The following is a 20230-nucleotide window of genomic DNA, read 5'->3' on the forward strand; positions in this document are numbered from 1 at the left end:
GTGAGCAATGGCAATGGCTGTCCCAAATCGCATACTCTCTTGAGTAGGTACTTTTTTGAATAAGTAATTACTTCACGGCCGCAAAAAGAGTTTGTTTTGTTATTCTACTACTATGAACATTTGTTTCCTGTATGTAAGGAGGCCTACAGAGTAATCAAGTTATTCTACTAAGACAACAAAAAGAGTACATTATGTTTAGTATGTATGTAATCTGGACGTACTGTATTTGCCATGTTATCATTGTCACGTGACCTACCAGTGTCAGTTGCGTCGCATCACTGCCATTCATAAATCCTCTCCCGTGGCCTCATAGAATAGTAAAGTGTCCATTGTATGCACACTTCAGAATCACACCGGAAGTAGTACGTCAATCTGTCTACTCTTTTATGACTTCTGTGAATTCAGACATAGGCTACTTCTTTGTCACATACTGTTTTTCACCTATGGAAGTATGTGATTTCAGATGCAGCCCTTGTCCCTTTAAAGTTGTATTGAAAAGGAATTAGTAACAGATCTTTTCTTCCGTAACTGATTGAAACGGATTATCGAAAAAGAAACAAAAAATGTATGGTGAGGAGCATCTTCCATTGGTTGATGAGATGGAGGCAGATTTTGCAGTCAAAGTTTGTCGTTTCACTGGAAAATTGAGCTTACATTTTGATTAAACATTACAAGGACGAAATTAAATTTAAAAATGAAACATATGCATGTATGACTCTTTCACAAGAAGATCAATAACATGCATTTATAAAATTGATAGATTTCATTGCTTGATGACTTCAAGTAAGTCACTTAACTCTGCGGTCATCTTTATTTGCAACATGTCCATTCAGATATTCAGATATTTTTAACCAAAGGGCTTGCAAACATGTCCAATCTACTTGAATATGGAAAGAACATCAAAAACTGCTAACCAATATTATGTTTTAATATGTAATTCATATATCATATTAGCAATCAAATCTGACAACAGTATAAAAAACGTTGCTTCTTCATTTCAAATGACTGAATATATATATATATATATATATATATCTCACAAAAAAAAACAGACTAAGACTTTTTAAAAAGCCTATTCTAATTGGAAGGCTTCCTTTCATTTGTCTATGAGTGGTCTCTCTTTTCCTCCTCATATTGTCTCTGCTAATTGTACAGAATCCGAGGCAAGATAAACACACACACACACACACACACACACATTACAGCAAAAAAATGACTGCGCACATTGTTGACTGCATAATTATTGGGGGTTGATGCTAATTAATTAACATTTTGCATAATTGCTGCTATCGTTTGCTTTTGCTGACATGTTACGAATAGTTCATCCAGAAGTGAAAATTCTATCATTTACTCATTTTGTTCCAAACCCGTATGACTTTATGGAACACAAGAGAAGAATGTGAGAATGAAAGGTGAAAGTGAACCATTCAAGCTCCAAAAAGGTAGGCTAATCTAATTTTGGAACAAAAACTACATTTTCATTTTTGGGTTAGATGTTAATGTAAGCGTTCCTGCAGCTCATCTTGTATTAGCATAATGCTAACAGCACCACGGCAAGTCGTTTTGGGTGAAATCATTTTTGTCCGAGACTGAGAAAAGGTTGAATGTAATTGGGCAGAATGCCCCGCCCATCATGGCTTTCAGCCAATCAGATTCCCTCTGCTAGGTGATTGACGCAGCAGGAGTGCAGACGCGGTCCCATATCGGCTGACACCTGCTGCTTTACAATATGTCATCCTGTTCCTCTGAGAGCTCAAGAAAAACAACACTCATTCACACTTCAGACCTTCCTCTCATTTTATGATCACTCTACGCTGTTTTCTCACCTCCCTCTTCTCTCTCTGCATATACACACACACATTTGCCTGTAAATCTCATAGTGGCAAAACACCAGGGAAATTAAAGCAAATCAGTCAGCCTTCACACCTATGCTTGAACGCAGCCTAAATCATCACCCATATCACTGTCTTTCTAAACACGCGCACATTCTCCTTCAAACCTGCACACGCAATCAGATTTGCCCTGCGCAAGCCTCTAATTCAATCATTTCTGTTTGCCTTCGATTACACCCTTGAGACAAACAGAAGGAGACACATAGAATGTGCAGTATTGTGCGGCAGGGCTTTAGGGCTGAGTTGACAACCACAACTGCAGTCAGTGGGCAGCAGCTGCTATAATACAAATGTACAGTTATCTGCTTTGGGACAAGAAAAAAAATTGTTATCACTCTAAGAAAAGCTGAACAGCTCTTTTTCTTTCCTTTTTCCTCAGCCTTTGCTGATACACAGGAGAAGATGTGCTCAGTGAAATGCAGTATGGTGTGGTAAGGCAGCTTATGTTGACAGAGCATCTAATCTAACTTTACTCTTTACTCATACACTTTTCAAGTTTCCAATATCAGATATGCAAAGCATATATATTTAATATATATTGTATATAGGCTATATATATATATATAGTTATAAATGAATGATTGGTATTTGTTTATATATTTTTACATTTTGTATTATATTTATATAAATATGGCAAATTTCTATATGCAATATTTATTATATTATATTATTTATGAATGATGCAGTGCTAATTGACATATTATTGTACAGAATATGAAACAGTACAGAAACTATGAAGTATATATATTTTGCCTTATTCTGTGCAGAAAATTGAAATAATTGTTTGTAGTATATAAAACAATCATATAATTGCCATTAGGAAAAAATTATAGATTACAAATGATTGATTATTGTCCAGCAGTGTATTTTATTTCTTATAGCAAATTCAAAGTAAGAGATAAAAAAATCATTCCTTGTAAAAAAAAAAAAAATTGTAAATAATAATAATAATACATACATAGGTCTACATAAAATGATTGTATTTGACATTTCTGTCACTTCTGAAATGATGGCTACGCCCCTGGTGTGACAAAATGTTAGCCTATATAATACTTTTAAAGCTCTTTTTTAAAATCTTGGCTTACATACATTTCTACATATGCCATGTCATGCCATAGCATCATTAAACTAGCATCTAACAATGGACAAAAGAGTTTTGTTTTGTTTTGTTTTTCTCTCTGGTTCTGTAACCATAAAGGCTGCTGTGTAATTTACCCCCTGACTAAACATTTAAAGAATTTAGGGGAAGCATTTAAATAATCCTGTGAATGCACTTAAAGAATGAAGAATCGAATCGTTAATTGAATCGAATCAAATTTAATTGTGAATCGAATCGAATTGAATCGTTCTGAATTTGCAAAAATTATTCTTGAATCGAAATGAAAACTTATGAATCATGAATTGAATCGATTCGCTGTCTACCCAAAGAATCACAGCCCTAATATATATATATAAACATCTTGTGGCTCTGCATGTCTACTATATTCTAAAAATATCATATCATATATTATAATATAATATAATGTACATTTTTGTTTGCTGGTAGATTTTATGCATTTTATATATTTATATAATATATTTTATATATTTACTTTAAAATGTGAATGTAACACTGTCTCTCTCTGTCAAACACACACACACACACACACACACACACACACACACAAACACTCACACATACATACATACATACATACATACATATATATATATATATATATATATATATATACAGTATATACTACACACACACACACACACACACACACACAAACACTCACACATACATACATACATACATACATACATATATATATATATATATATATATATATATACAGTATATACTGCATACACACACTTTTTACATGCATTTGAAACAATTTTACATAATATCATATATTTTTTTTATAATACGTAACATAAATATAAAAGGGGTGAATTGCAAAAACCATAGAGCAGAACACTGATCCCTTAAGAAAACAGGCAATTTTTACACAAACTTCAAGAATTGGTTGATTTGAGCTAACATTGTTATAGCCAAGTCCGTTTGGTGCCACTAATAATGCAGAATTTCCACACGTCAAGTTTAAAGAATTAAGGTAACAAAAAAAAATTATAATAATATCAAAAAGGGTGAACAACAGTTATATTAGACCAGTTTGTTGAGAGAAAGAGACAAGAGCTGATCAAGAGCCCTATCCCTCTCAACACAAGTCTCTATTCACACTCATAGCCCCTCAACTGGGCTGTTGTTCACCACTTCACTTGATGAATTCTATTCACTTCTGTTCAACGTATCTCTCTCCTCATCCTCTCTCTCCCTCTCATTCACCATTCATTGTCCAGGTCTCTGTGGATGTGTGTTGGCGCATATGTATGTAATCATATCTATATAGACTGCTAATGAGCTTATTGGAGTACAGACAACACACAGCGTACCCTGGCACACACGCGCCTCAGGGGCCGCCACAGGGAAGGGTGAAATGAACACAATCTATCCTATTCACGCTCACATTCTCCTCTTTGTTTGCAGTAAATGAACTCTAACCCTTGACACCATGACTGTAAAACACCCACATACACACAGCCCTGCTTCACAAACAACAATCAGACATGAAACTTTCACTAAACTGACAGAAAAGCAGCAAGGAGATGGGATAGCTGTGATATTTGAACGCGTCAGTCAAAAAACCTTGCCGGTTTTGCAGATTCACCAAATGGTCAAGGTTTGGCTGGTTAGCGTAGTCCTTGCTGCTAGTTGCCATATAGGCAAGGCAAGGCAAGTTTATTTACACTGAACAAAATTATTAACACAACAATTTTGTTTTTGCCCCCATTTTTCATGAGCTCAACTCAAAGATCTAAGACTTTTTCGGAAGATTTGATATTGGTCTATAGTTGCTCAATATATATACTAATTGCTACACATTTTGGCAGCTCTTTTAAAGGTACATGTTTAGGAACAACCCATAAAGCGAGAGCCCTCTTTCTGCCGGCAGGACTGTGACCTTGAGCAAAGCTGCACTGATATTATCACTGCACTCTGGGTATTGTATGATTCTCTGGATGAAAAACATCTGCCAAATGAAAGAGAATAAAGGAAGCTCAGCACTTTTTCTGGGAACCTACACAGTGCTGAAACAGGCACTTCTGTTTGTTTGGTTTCGAGATTTGGGAATATAGCACAGATACACACACATGGAGAGGAAGAAAAATCTGAAATTAAGTGTCACTCAGACGAGATAATGTGTCTTACTGTCACACACAAAGCATGTTTACTCAGGCATCTAAATGACTAATTGCTATAAACTATTCCAAATTCTAATCTTAGCTGTAAAAGAAAATTATCAGAAAAGAAAAAAAGTGTTTAAACAAACTTTTTAGTAAAATAAAGCTTTTTAGAATATTAAATATGCACTTAATATATACCTACATACTTAATTTAATACTATAATAATATAATATAAATATATATAATATTATTACCATTTAAAATAACTGTTTTTTTTTCTATTTGAATATATTTTAAAATGTAATTTATTCCTGTGATACAAAGCTGAATTTTCAGCATCATTACTCCAGTCTTCAGAGTCTCATGATCCTTCAGAAATCATTATTTCATTAGCCTGTTTGATGCTCAGGAAACATTTATTATTATTATCAATGTGAAACACAGTTGTTCAGTTTTTTTTCCCCCCAAGATTCCTTGTTGAATTTAAAGTTCAAAAAGAGCAGCATTTATCTGAAATGAAAATCTTTTGTCAGATTTTGTCTTTACTATCAGTTTTGATTAATTGAATACGTCCTTCCTGAATAAAAGTATTAATTTCTTTTCAAAAAATCTTACTGCCTACAAACTTCTGAACGGTAGTGTATATATATACACATTTTCTTTTAGTTCTTCTTCAATAATAATCATAAACCCTGACGAAAAATCGATGAATTTTCATCCCGTCCTTCATTATTGATGAGAATATTTAAAAGCAAACTCTGCCCCCTAGCGACTCATACTGCTTAGTGCAATTGCTCAAACGGATTTGGACATTCACATTCCACAAGCATTCACGTGTCGTAAAGTTTCAAAAGATCATTCTAAGGATTTTCAGAATCACTGAACTTTTTTTTCTAGCAGTCACATAGCAAACATATTCTTTATTATTTTTTAAAGTAACTTCATAAAACAAAATATTAAAACCAAACATAAAAATGAACATCTGTCATTGTCTTCACAGGGACTTAAGATGATGCATTTTTTTCCTATCATTCAGTCATAAAAGTGTTTCCCATTCTCTATTTGGTGAGAACTAACTCAATCTAAACCACTCACACAAACTGTTTCACAAATCTTAAAAATGATTATTGCATATAATCGCATGACCATGTGAAATGTCCTGATGGCCGTGTGTGATATCATAGGCTATGTATGTGGTGAAATTACATAATCTGATGCTCTATATAAGGTCAAACATTTAATTTCAGAGTTGAGAAACAACTGCCTGATGCTGTAGGCTACTGCATATTACGCTTTACTTGTCATGTCATTCCTTAAAACGATATTAAAGGCCATTTCATACAAATCTATTGTCGTAGATATAACAGAAATGCTAAGCAAAAATGATATTTTAACAGTGAGCAAGAAAGTTTAAAGTGAAGAATAGTCTATAAATGCTGAACTTGCGCCACCTAGCTCTCTAAAAACAAAGGCTTGCGAGTAAAGTTAGTATGGGTATATGGAAGCACTGGTTACGGATTATTAGTGGTGCTTGCTAAAACAAGAATTACTAATATTATTCCTCATACTTAGGGTTAGGGATCTGAACAAACTCTTAAACCTAGATATTACACTTAAAAACTATCAGACTATCATAGGAACTTGGGGTTGAGCTCTTTTGAGTAAGCAACGGCATAGAAATGCACTAAGACCATAGCAACCACATAGCAACATCCTAGCAACCATCGACAAACCCTGTGATCACTGTGATGAGTTTTGCACTGGCAAGCACTACTTACTTTTCACCCCAAAATGAAAATTTGCTGAAAATCTACTCATCCTCAGACCATCAAGATGTAGATGAGATTGTTTCTTCATCAGAACAGATTTGGAGAAATGTATCGCTTAACTGAGCAATTTAGCTCAACAACGGATCCTCTGCAGTGAATGGGTGCCGTCAGAATGAGAGTCCAAACAGCTGATAAAAACATCACAATAATTCACAAGTAATCCACAGCACTCCAGTCCATCAAGTTATATCTTGTGAAGCGAAAAACTGTTTGTAAGAAACAAATTCATCATTAAGATGCTTTTAACTTCAAATGTTGCTTTCGAGGTAAATATGAGTACTCTATCCATAATATTGCTTGAAAAAAAGGCCTTGTTTCTTTCAAACATGCAGCTTTTTCGGTTCACATGATGTTAAATGATGGACAGGAGATGTGTGGATTATTGTGATGTTTTTATCAGCTGTTTGGTCTCTCATTCTGAAGGCACCCATTCACTGCAGAGAATCCATTAGTGAACAAGTGATTTAATGCTAAATTTCTCCAAATCTGTTCCGATATTCATCTACATCTGGGATGGCCTGAGGATGAGATCAGTTTTAAACTTTCATTTTTGAGTGAACTATCCCTTTAAGGCAATCTACAAAACGCATATTATTTTATAGTATAAAGAATGTAACGGCAACAATCTATACAACTGGACCCATTTGTAACAACATTTAGACTTGATTTCTTTGGCCAACCTATCCACAGCACTAAAAACGCTCCTAGATAAGCTATTTGTGCAAATATCCAGCAGAGAGCAGTAACGTAACTCCCCTTTCAGTCGCCAGCACTTCCCGTAACTCCTGCTCACCTAACGTCCCTTTCTCTTGTAAGTCCTGCCTCTTACTGTCTCCTTCTCCCCATCTTCTCCTCGCTTAACCCTTTCTGAAAAACCCATTCAACTTTCACTATTCTCTCTCTCTCTCCTGCCTTGCCCTCGTCGCTCCTGTGTCCTGATTGGTTCCAGATCTGCTCCACAAAAAGGAAGGCAAGAAAATGGGGAAAAGTTAAGAGCTGAAAAGAAAGACAAAGTAGAGATAAAAGAACAAAGTTTAAGATTCATTCCCTGTACTGTTTGGATTCAGCTTTTACATGAGCTCATTGTAGCGGCTGAGGTCAAGCAAACCGTTACAGTGAGGTCAGACTTCCTGTTGGGCAGCTCTGTGTCCAGCATGTGATTAGAGAGAGAGATACTACACTGCTTGTGACAGGCTCATTCTCATGCACTTTCTTTCATCTGTCTATTTCTGTCCGCAGTCTTTTTGTTTTTTTTTGGTTCAGCACCACTGAACTTCAAACATCCCATCGTTTCATCTGATGTGTAATTATTATGATTATAATTTTCAGATTGATCCATGGGGGACCTGAATTCTGACTCAGAGAGCATCAAATTCAGCTGCACAAATGTAAAAAAACAGCAACAAAAAAGTCACAACAAATAACTTTAAAAAGTCTGAAAAAAAAAATACTGCTGTGGTGTTACCTTGTAGTTCGTGTGATTGTGTGCTCTTATAGTCTGGAAGTTTAATGGAAGTTCAAGTCAATGTGATTTTATCTGGGGGGGCGGGGGGGACTTTGTTCCCTTTTGGCACTAAAGAATAACTATGACATAAAGGACATGAAAAAATATGCATATAAACTGGATTTCCATAACCGGATAAAGACAAACAAAAAAATAATCTTCCACACTAGCCAATCTAAACAGCTCCTCTGAGATGGTGGAATTTGATTGGTTGACAGGCTTAGATGGATTTGACAGAGTTTTGTCTCTGTTGATTTTGGTTGATCGTCTGCTGCGCTCTACGCAGCTCTCTCAATGTCTCTGGAAAAAATAAACACAAAAACAAAACCGCAGCTCTTTTTTTTTTTTCTTAAACGTAAATTCTCTCAGTCAGTTGCTGCCATAGCAGATTTGTTTTCCTAGGTGTTTTGAACGTATCCAGCATTATTCGCCCTGCTCGTTTAACTCCATGTCTGAAACCAGAATGTTTTTTTCAGCTTCTTCGGAGGGGGCGGGGTTAGTGCGGCTGTACCGAGCGCTCTCATAGGCGCCCATGGAGCCGAAGCTCCGCCTACGATACAGATAAATCCCTCCCACCACCAGAGCAATCAGAACGAGGGCTGCAACCAGGACCTGAATCAATACATGGAGATGGTCGACCTCGGCTGGAAGAAAGAGAAAAGACATTTTCAAACAAAACATTAAAAACAACTTCATTTGGTGTTCATTTAATACGTTTTTCAACTTAATCAACATATTTTAGGTAAAAATGAGGTAAAAAACTTACAATGAACTACAGGCTCTGCTGTGGCTCCTACTGAAAAAGAAAAGAAAGAGGAAAATTGGGCTCAAAATGTGAATTATTATACTGTATATTATAATTATATTAGGATTTCTGTCATACATTCTCAGCTGTTTTTTTCCCCTGAGGTCAACGTAGTCAAGGTTTTTTTGGACATTTCTCGTCATGACCATGGCCATTTTTCACCTGCTTATTGACCACGTGCAATACTGTGCTTTTTATTGCTGTGCCTTTGAGACTTCTATGCAAAACAGTAATTTTAATATTATTTATTACTTACTTTATTTACTCATTCCTTTTGAATCAGCCTTTTTTTATTTAATTTATTTAGATTCTTGTAATTTTGTTTGTTTTGTAATTTTAATACATATATTAAATTGCAGTATATAAAATACTGCTCCGGGTGTGTGTTCACGGTTTGTGTGTGTTCACTGCTGTGTGTGTGCACTTTGGATGGGTAAATGCAGAGCACTAATTCCGAGTATGGGTCACCATACTTGGCCACATGTCACGTCACTTTCACTTTCACTTTCACTTTCACTCAAATATACTTAAACATGAGCTATGGGTTAGTTTGTATTGCTTCATCCTTCAATAACAACCTCTTCGCAAAGTCTGGATGAGATTGTGAAACAGGACTGTTTTAATTCATTTGTGTAGCTTTTACCCCAGTTGAATATGGAAATATATCATATGTTCCTGTATGTATGTGACGCTCCATACCTCGTGGTCGTTTACAGATGACTCCATGTGTGCGGTTTTTGCAGGACCCCGGCCTCCAGAGGCCCGTGTTGCTCTGAACCCAGAAGCAGCTGTTGGCGGACAGCATGCTCAGATTAGCGTCCTGCTGCTCCCAGTTACTGTAGTCCACTACTTGACTGTCTGACCACTCCAGACTGCCTTCTGTGGAATCGAACACATACACAAAGGTCTAGATAAAGGAGATCCAAACTGCAGGTCAATAAAGGAAACAAGTGTTTTTCATTAAACTTCTTGCCTTTGGAGTTAAAGATCATTCCAAGCCAAGCGCCGTGGGCCTGTTGTTGAAAACTCTGCATGTGCTCCCATACAAAACTGTTCTCGTTTTCATCTAATATTGACAACAGCTTAGCTCCCACTGAGAAAGGAAAAACAATATTACTTAAGTTATTGTGTGTAATATACATTATTACATATTACAATACATTATTGTGTGTTCCCGTGCTGATTTTGTTGTTTTTTTCCCCCCCATGTGTAAACATTACCTTTGTTACACATGCGTATGGCCTCGTGTTTAAATTGTAGCTCGTGGAGGATGAATGAGTAGCAGTGATTTCTGAAAGGAACCCAGGACCAATTACCTACAGGATGTGGGCAAAAACCTGGATACATCCACCTGTGTTCTATCGTTCTCTCTGACACAAAAACACAACAAGCAAAGGCTATTAGAACACACCTGCAAAATTTGTGCAAAAAAAACAACAAAAAAAAACACCACAGACGGATCCAAATACACACAGGTTACATCTAAAATTGAAAACTAGCATACTGCACTGTATGTTTTAGTTTACAATAACAGCTATAGTGTATAGTATACACCATTGCTGTTATTGTAAACTAAAACTATTAAAAATCATTTTTGGTAAGTTAAGTTGAAATATAAATATGAACATTAGATGAAAAATTTGAACTTAAAAAAAACATAATTAGAAATGTTATAATGATGTTTAATAATGCTATAATAGTATATAAATAATTCTAAAATAAATCTGGTATACACTAAATACTGCCTGTTATTTAAAACTAGTGCTGGGCAACGATTAATCGCATACAAAATAAAAGTTTTTGTTTACATATATCATATGTGTGTGTGTAATGTGTATATTTGTTATGTATATATAAATACACACACATGCATGTATATATTTAAGAAAAATATGTTGTTTATATATTAAATATATTTATATATAATTTAAATTATATGAATATAAATATATGCATGTAAATACAAATATTTTCAAAATATACACTATATGTGTGTGTCGTTATATATACCTAATAAATATACACAGTACACACACATAAAGAAAAACTTTTATTTTGGATGCGATTAATTGCGATTAATCGTTGCCCAGCACTATTTAAAATAGTATAGAAAATCTGTGTCCCAATCAAATAATGAGTCAACCTTGGATGCATACTGAACTTCATTTGGAAATTCAATGCAAATAAATAGTACTAGTACTATGAAAGTATTCAGAAGCATACTTTAACACTTTCTTACCCGTGTTAATTTCACAGATGGCAGCATTTAATTTTGTATTACAAGCAGCCACAGTCCACTGGCCTTCAATGGTCATGTGACCACATCCATACATTTGATTAGGCTCTCCATCCCGCCAGTCACTGAATTTGAGCTCCTCTTCACCCAACCACGTGTAGCTCCGAGCCTGGAAATACAAGAAGCTTTTGCTGAAGCTCTGAGATGTCAGAGAAAGAGACACACAAGTCGCACACGATGTCTCACCCCGTCGTTGTGTAGCCCGATCCAGGCGGATTTGTGGAGCGTGCTGAGGAGGAGGGTGAGGTAGGCATGCTGCCGAGGAACCCGCACCGCTGCCAGCATTCCGTTAATGGATTCACACACCTGCACAGCTGTGTACCAGTCCAGAGGCTTCTGCAAGATCCGGTACTGCACGCCATCAAATTCTAATGGGCCATCTAATAATGGGGGAAGAGGGTCCACGCCAGGGGGCAAGGCAGGGTCTGGAAACACATGCACACAGGATATTTTGGTGCTTCAGGGTATATAGTACAATGTATATTTGTGTGAGCATGTGAATTTAAGATATTCCTGTACCTTTATCCTTCATACAGATGAAGCCGTGTTTCTCTGCATCACACCTGCGAGACGCCCACATGCCCATCATCCGGGGAGGACTACCATGGAGAAGCACTATGCAGTTACCCTAATGGGACACACATATACTCAGATTGATGGGTGGATGGCTGGATTTATAAATGATAGATAATGTAAACGGACAGAGAGAGAGACAGACCGACAGACCGACCGACCGACCGACCGACCGACAGACAGGCAGACAGACAGACAGACAGACAGACAGACAGACAGACAGACAGACAGACAGACAGACAGATAGATAGATAGATACCGGGCTTTTCATTTGTCTGTTGTCCACTGGTTCTCCAGGGGCCCAGTTAGTATAGCTAAGGAACCCAGGTTCAAACCACCTGAACTGAGCCTGTGATTCTGAAGTAAGCCCCACCCACACATGGAAACTGCTGTTGGGCAGCAGAGTCACAAGGAACGCTGAAGAGAGAGAAAGAAATAGATCAAATGCAGAGCTTAGTCTGTTTCCATTCACACAAATTAATGCTACACAAAGCAAATTGAGGGCTGTAAGTGCCAGAGACATTGGGGCATGTCAGTCCCAATATTCATAAAAGTTGTCTATGATTCTTATACTTTTACATTTTTTGTAATTTTTTGTGCGTGAACTATCAATTTAATGTAACCTAGCTTCTCTTTTGTGGTGTGAGTGTGTGTCTGTGTGTATGGGTTTGATTTACCCTGAACTCGGTGGTTTGGCACTGTCACTAGCGTGGCTCTATGTGTCAGACACGTCTTGGAGGCAGATTCCCAAGTGCTACGACTCGACAGCTCTTCTCCAAACACCTTATAACACTGTTAGAACGTGGGGGAAAAACAGAATGCAGAGATTACTGATATAAGAAAATGAATATTTCTGTAAGAAAGTCATTTTCCAAATAATAATTTTTGCTAGATCTTTATTTTCTTACATTCCAAATGAAAAAAAATGTAATCAAAATATCTTGCTTCATCAAAAGAAGAAGAATTTTCGTTTTTGGCTGCCGTTACAAGCAATCTGAATTTTTACAGCCCCTCCAAAAAATCTGTCAAATATAGATAACTTTTCATGATCTAATCAATTCCTGACAGAAACAAGTTCCACCTAATATTTCTCAATGAATATCCCATTTCACATATAAATATGTCACATTACAAAAGTAAAATGAAATGTGAGACTGTTTCACAATTATTTTAGGTAGGTTTTGAAAGACAAACAATTGCAATTACTTTAAGTCAATGTAATCTTTCATTTCTTAGAAAAAGTATAAAGTTTATACACAGTACATAAAAAAGAGATGATCCAAAATGGTTCAAATAATGACCAAAACTAAATTTGACTGAACTGAACTAACTACAAAAAATTGGGGAGAAGAAAAACCTTTTTTTTTCATTACAGTGCAGCCTTGCAAGTGTAATAATGTATAAAAGCAGACAGTCTGTGTACCTTGTGCAGAAAAGGCATCCAGCCCTGGGGGCAGCCGGCAGGTATGAGAGGAGGAGCAGGCGTGGGAGGGATGGTACCCGTCACATTCACCCTCTTACACACATATGGAAGATCGACGTGACACCTCTGGTCTGACCAGTCACCTGAGACAACATTAAGGTAATTCACTAAACTCACTGCTGTTGAGTCACATATTTCACAAAATAACTTCAAAACGTCTGAACCTTAAATCTGTGCACTCCTTTCTTATGTTTATATAAAATGTGCAGTCAAAACCGGTGCATGTCAAATTCAAGGTGAAGATGACATATTTTCTGATTCGATGTGTGTGTAAAAGAGACCAAACCTTTTGAGGCGGAGATTTGGACACATTTGGGCTCTTTGCTGATTGGTCGAGGCTGTCCTAGTCCCCAGGACACATGATTGAGCACAGAATGATCAGACCACCTTAATCTCCCATCGTTCTTCAAACTGTGCAAGCCAATCCACCACAGGTCATTTTCTTTGCGGGACATCTGGACACAGTAAACACACAATTCTTGGTTAGTATTGCAAACACATTTCATATAGCATTTAGCCTTAGACAAACCTCTTTATGCAAAATATTCATCCTAAAATGAAATTGACTGTTTACTTTTTAATTTCCATTACCTTCTATCTTCAGTAACACACAAAATAATACTTTTATGATAACTCTCAGAGGTAAAGGTACAAAATCTGTCGCTGGTGTTGTACCCTTTCAAAATGTACTAATATGTACCTTTAAGGTACTAATATGCATAATTTAGTGATAAAAAAGGTACAAGAGTGTGCCTTTAAAAAAGGTACCACCACAGCTTTTGTTCCGTACACCTTTTGTATCTTACCTTTTTGGGTGAACTGATCCTTTAACTGCTGTTAATTTAATATGTCATAAGCATACCTCTTAGAGGACAGTGTGTGGTTGTGTGCTTACCTTGCGTAAAGTGCTAACCAAAAACTGGTTCTCCTTAGGAGAGTGCATGGAGACCAGGGAGGCGTCGAACCAGGAGCAGATCCTCTGAGCCTGGTCCCACGTGGAGCGATGTTCAAACATTTTATACTGGGCCTCCTCAAAATCGACCCACTCTAAACCAGTGTCTACACACACAAATGTATAATAATGTCACATTACTTAGATTCAAAATCATACTCAGCTCACAAACAAACTTGTTAAGCTTTTTCTTTTGATAATATTACAGTCTTAAGAGTGCACTGCCACAGACCTTCATGGCTCTCAGGTTCCTCTTCCACCTTCCCTTTCGATATTTTGCAGATCCAGTCCAGCTCAGACTCGCAGTGTGATACCAGCCAGTTGGTGTCAGCCATGTTAGCTGCTCCACACTCAGCAGACCCATAATTCCCCCTGCCAAAGTTCTGATAGGACACCTGAAAGAGAAAAAAAATAGGCTTTGTATGGTAGAATCGCTAACAAAAAGCTACTATGTAGGTACAATATTAAAGAAATGGAAGCAGAAAACAATGGCATGTTACTCTGATATTTGCGGTTGGTTTTTTTTTTTATGGCAATGATTCTCTACCAGGGGGCCAGGGACCACTAGGGGGCATCAGCATACTTACAAAACGCCCTCAAGATTATTTAAAATAATTTAAAATTAGACAAAACAAGCATTAAAACCTTTAAAAACGTTATCATTAAAAAATGTCATCGTGATCTTTCTTATCTTGATTTACCCCTTCAAAACCCCCTGTTTTTATTTTTGAAGAACCAGGATTCTCATGGTCTTGGAAAACCTGGATATATATGAGAAATCCTGATTTTAATAGTTCTAGACCTGGAAAATTCATAAACATAAACTCAATAGGCATTTTTAGAATGAATATACATTTTACCAGTTATGCAAAGCTCTAAAATATTTGATTTTTAACATACTGAATATTTTTAATAAATATATTACATTCTTTAAGAATATTTAGCTCCTACACGTTTTGGAATGCTGAAATGTAATTATTTTAATTACAATTATTATAGTTGCTTTTTTTTATTTAGATACTGTAACTATAACTATATTAACTATAGTAGGACTTCCCATAGATTAAAATATGTTTTGGGTCTTCAAAAAGATTATAATATGGGGGCCTTGGAGTCAAAGCGATTGACAACATCTGCTCATAGATGTCTAGTACAGTGTTTTCCAACTTTTTTTGTCTTATATATGCCCACAGCCCCATGGATAACATTCAGAAATGTGTTCCTCTAAAATCATACTGGATATAATTAATCATCATGAACGATTATTAAAATATCCATCAGTGTTATTAGAACAGTAAGTATATACACATACTGTACACACTGGTCTAGTACAATGAAATACAATAAAAATTAACAGTATTTTAAGAAACTCACTGCTGATCCGTCACTCCATGTCCAGCTGTCACTATTTCTGCAGGAAATTCCGATCCACAGCCAGTGCTGCTCATGATCCTCGGCCTCCCTGCCCACACAGCCAATCAGAAGGCAGAGTGGTTAGACACTACTATACTATACTATACTATAACAGGCCCCCATGATGCATTCGAATCATAAAGTCAAACTTATCATAAACCGAACAAACATAACCTCTACCCTATTCTGACTAGGGGTATTTGAGTGTAAAAACTGCTAAATAAAAGGAAATTGTATTCATTCTCACAAAAATCACACCTTCAAACATCACAAACACACACAGTGTTGCTTTAGGGCTGGATTTTAGACGCTTACCCGAAGGCCTCATGGAGGATCTGGAAGACATAGGTCTCTTCCTCTGGCGTGCTGAAGCTGGCGAGCTGAGCTCCATGTTTCTGGCAGAACTTGTGAGCTTGAATCCAAGTCAGTCTCTTCTCCAGTGCACCTGCATGAAAGACCTACAAAAGCACAGCAATGAGCGGACCACACACACCCCAATACAAACAAACACACAGACACCACACAAGGACTGGCCAAAATTCAAAATGTATGAATTGGTTCACTTCTTGAATTGAATGGACACACTCACAGGATGCTGAACTGGATTTGAAATGAAATGGCAGGAAGAAGAATTTACTGAATTGTAAATTAAAAAAACTTCTGTGATTATTAATTTTATGATGAATTTGCAATCATTCATTATGACTTTTTATTCCCTGATATGTAAAATCGATTAAACGGATTTCATTAGTCAAAAAAAATTAATACAGCCATCGAAGAAAAAAAAAAAGATTTAAATGCATCATTTGCCTTCTTGAACATCAGTGAATGTTTGCAGCTTTTGTAATAGTTGTGTACGAATCTCTCAGTTGTCCTCTTTGTGAAAAGATGGATCTCAAAATTATACAGCCACAGCTGGAAAGGAGTCAAATATGCAGAAGATGCTGGAAAACCAAAGAATGTGCAGGACCTGGAGGATTTTTCTCATGAACAGCTATCATAAAACATGAAAACAGTCATGGATCATCCAGGTAACAACAGAGTATTAAGAATCAAAGGTATGTAAACTTTTGAACGGGCTCATTTTTTTAAATAAATTCAGCAATTATTTTGTTTTTTGGACTTTATGTAAACATCTGGTGCGTAAAGTAGCTTATTCATGACAGTACTAAATAAATAATAAAATGCATTTTTTATGATCCTTCTTATTTTGTTAAAATTATTAACATTTTCATAGATTCTGCAAGGGGTATGCAAACTTTTGAGCAGATCTGTTAAACTAGAGCCATCTGGGAAAATTTATGTTTTCTTTTACCAGTTTTAGAAAATGAATGTTAAGAATTATTAAATATAATATATGAATCTATAGGTGAAATTTCCACCGTTTAATTATAATGTTTAAATTGTTAATACAGAAAGTCATGTTGTTTTTATAATATCTTAATATCTTCATGCCTCATAGCAGATTAGAGCTGGGCGATAATATAGTTTACATTTTGCAATGATACAAGCAATCAAGCAGTTAAGATTTGCTATATAGTATAGTGTTTATCACTATGCGAGTATACTGTGAATAAAGTGGATAAAGTTGGATATAATATAAATAATATATATACCTAACTTAATTTTAAAGAGCTGGGTGTTACTGTATGTATGCATATAAATCTGGATATAATATATATTCAACTTTACATATAGAGCTGGGTAATAATATGATTTACATTTTGTAACGACATTTATTACATTTAAAGTTACAGTTCTGCAAATTCAACTCAAATTTTAATTTAGAAAGCATTTCAATTTTGAATGGCGCACAACCTTGTAGCAGTAGTGGAACTTATTGGTGCTTTTCCATCCCGATGGGCATGATCCTGTTAGGGAGGGCGTGGGCTGAGGAACAGGGGGGCTGGGGATGAGAGAGTCCTGATTCTGTTTGCAAATGTATTTGGAGCGGACACTGGCACAGTCCTTCACCTCCCACAGACCCATGGCCTGCCCCGCCACCATCACCACACAGCCTCCCTTTATCTGTGCTGCAACACCACAAGACAAAAGGCAGGTTCATCCTCAGCATTTTATGGCTTAGCACCAAATGATAAACAGAAACAAATTATTCAGGTGCACACATGGTCATGCCATACACACGCTCGTGTGTGTTTCTGTACCTGGCTGGTCTCTGTTCCAGTTGGTGTATGTGAGCTCCTCTCCCGTTATCCAGCGGAACGTGCCGGTGCTGTTCTCATTATACAAGCCGAGCCAGAACTGATCAGCAGATCGTCCAAACACCAGGCTGCTCACAAAGGCCTGCTCAAACCTGGAAATATGCACCTCATAAGTCACTTCAGAATTCATCGATTTCGGGAAAGAGCATTACAAGCTGAATACAAATCCAGTCCATGTTGCTAGGCTTGTGTCCAGTACCTGTTATTAATAATGGCGAGTGTGGCATTGTTGCTAGCGCACATTCCTTTTGCATCATTAAAGGTTAGAGATTCTTCTCCAACCTTGAAGCAGGAAGGACTGTGCCATCTCCAACCCTGAGGAGATTCGCCAGAGGGAGAGAGAAAGTGTGCTGTGTTATAATGCATTCTATTATTCTTGCTTGTAAAATAATGAATTGGTAAATGTTTCTGAACAGTTCAGCATATTTTTTAAACTAGTTATTTTTTGCTAAGTGTTAAATGTACAGTGACAACTGTAAAGCATCTGGAAATTCATTTGAAATGTTATTTATTTATTTACTTAATTACATTTTCTTATTAAATGCATGAACACCAGAATAAACCAATCTGGACTAGCTAGGAATTTTTACTGGTCTAAAAACTGGTTCTGTCAGTAGGTGAATTTAGCTTATATGTATAAACTATATGAATTAGACCAATGGCAAAACAATTAAACCCACAGGCACAAAACATGCACACACATGCATGCATTCACACACAGACACCCACATGTTAAGGAATGTATCTAAATTCCACGTCAGCACTAGGCAAGAGGCAGTAACTTGACCTGTTTGCCGGCTGTCTGCTCTACTGTTTAAGACATTACAGAGAGTCAGATGTGTTCTCTCATTGTCTGACAATGACAAACTCACTATGACTCCAAATTTAGCAGCCTGTTCCAAAAATGAAGATTAAATTGTTAAAACTAGATTTTAATTTGCAGAAAGGTCTACAATGCAGCAAAAGAATAGTGTTAATGCCTTACAAAATTATTGTAATTTGTAAATCCAAATACCAGAAAAAGAGGGGGGAAATATGCAATGTACATACAGTATCGTTCAAAGGTTTTTAACATGATTCTGACAGTTCTACAGGGATAAAGTCTGCTGAAAAAAATCCACTCTGCATTAACACTTAACACTGACTCAAACACACATATGCGTGAATCCCACAAAACCTCTTAAGAACATGTCTGGCTATTTCATAAAATGATACTTTTGTCATTATTATTTATTTTTTGCAATATTTTCTTGACAGTTAAGCTCATTCTATCTACATCACCATTTGAAAGTGAAATTTTTTTCATGCTCTTGAAAGAAGATTTTATTCTCACTAAGTCTGTATTTATTAGATCAAAACTACAGTAAAAACAGTAATATTTTGAAATATTATTACAATTTAAAATAACTGTTTTCTATTTGAATATATTTTAAAATGTAGATTTTTTTTCAGTATTGTGCTAATTAATGGCTTTGTTGAAACTGTGATTTTGTTCGGAATTCTTTGATGAATAGAAAGAACAGCATTTATTTGAAATTCATTTTTCATAACTTTACACTGTATTTATTTATATATACTGTGTCTATTGATGAAATGAATGCATACTTGCTGAATAGAAGTATGAACTTAAAAGTATTAAAAATCTTACTGACCCCAAACTTTGAATGGTGGTGTAAATAAATCAGTTTCACAAAAAAATAAAAAATAAATAAAAAAATACAATCACAATTCAGTATGCAAATATTATGTTAATGAGTTTTATGACACTTAGTTATTTTAAGTACTGAACATTTTATCAGTGTAAGTCAAAAACTGCTGAAACAAACTACAAAATGAAGTTCAAATGGGGCTAAATTAACTGACAGAAAATTGTGAAGAAGAAAAATGAAAAGAAGTAATATAAAGTATTTGAAAGAACTTGTATGAAGTTGATGAGGCATGTATTACTTTTACTATTTATTACAACCCCCATTTATTTTAAATGTCTTATGAATGTACATTTATTTACACCCCAACCCTAAATATT

The 20230-nt window shown here is 36.0% G+C and overlaps 1 protein-coding gene across 1 annotated transcript in view; it reads right to left on the reverse strand.

Annotated features, from left to right (window-relative positions):
* Nucleotides 1-7544: 7544 nt before the first annotated feature.
* LOC107660711 (C-type mannose receptor 2-like) overlaps nucleotides 7545-20230 on the reverse strand; it is a 29133-nt gene continuing 16447 nt past the window's right edge. Inside the window, exons 10-28 of the mRNA XM_016450108.1 lie at nucleotides 18404-18519; nucleotides 18148-18296; nucleotides 17801-18015; nucleotides 16298-16440; nucleotides 15944-16031; nucleotides 14802-14964; nucleotides 14513-14676; nucleotides 13904-14072; nucleotides 13558-13700; nucleotides 12812-12926; nucleotides 12394-12551; nucleotides 12081-12189; nucleotides 11748-11986; nucleotides 11505-11670; nucleotides 10486-10635; nucleotides 10239-10358; nucleotides 9965-10144; nucleotides 9227-9253; nucleotides 7545-9104 (exon numbers count right to left, since the gene is read on the reverse strand). Of these exons, the coding sequence (XP_016305594.1) occupies nucleotides 8884-9104; nucleotides 9227-9253; nucleotides 9965-10144; nucleotides 10239-10358; nucleotides 10486-10635; nucleotides 11505-11670; nucleotides 11748-11986; nucleotides 12081-12189; nucleotides 12394-12551; nucleotides 12812-12926; nucleotides 13558-13700; nucleotides 13904-14072; nucleotides 14513-14676; nucleotides 14802-14964; nucleotides 15944-16031; nucleotides 16298-16440; nucleotides 17801-18015; nucleotides 18148-18296; nucleotides 18404-18519 (2835 nt within the window). The 3' untranslated portion in view covers nucleotides 7545-8883. The remainder of the gene's footprint in view (nucleotides 9105-9226; nucleotides 9254-9964; nucleotides 10145-10238; nucleotides 10359-10485; nucleotides 10636-11504; nucleotides 11671-11747; nucleotides 11987-12080; nucleotides 12190-12393; nucleotides 12552-12811; nucleotides 12927-13557; nucleotides 13701-13903; nucleotides 14073-14512; nucleotides 14677-14801; nucleotides 14965-15943; nucleotides 16032-16297; nucleotides 16441-17800; nucleotides 18016-18147; nucleotides 18297-18403; nucleotides 18520-20230) is intronic.

This window comes from Sinocyclocheilus anshuiensis, unplaced genomic scaffold, assembly GCF_001515605.1.
Source record: "Sinocyclocheilus anshuiensis isolate Anshui unplaced genomic scaffold, SAMN03320099.WGS_v1.1 scaffold2630, whole genome shotgun sequence".
Lineage (NCBI taxonomy): Eukaryota > Metazoa > Chordata > Actinopteri > Cypriniformes > Cyprinidae > Sinocyclocheilus > Sinocyclocheilus anshuiensis.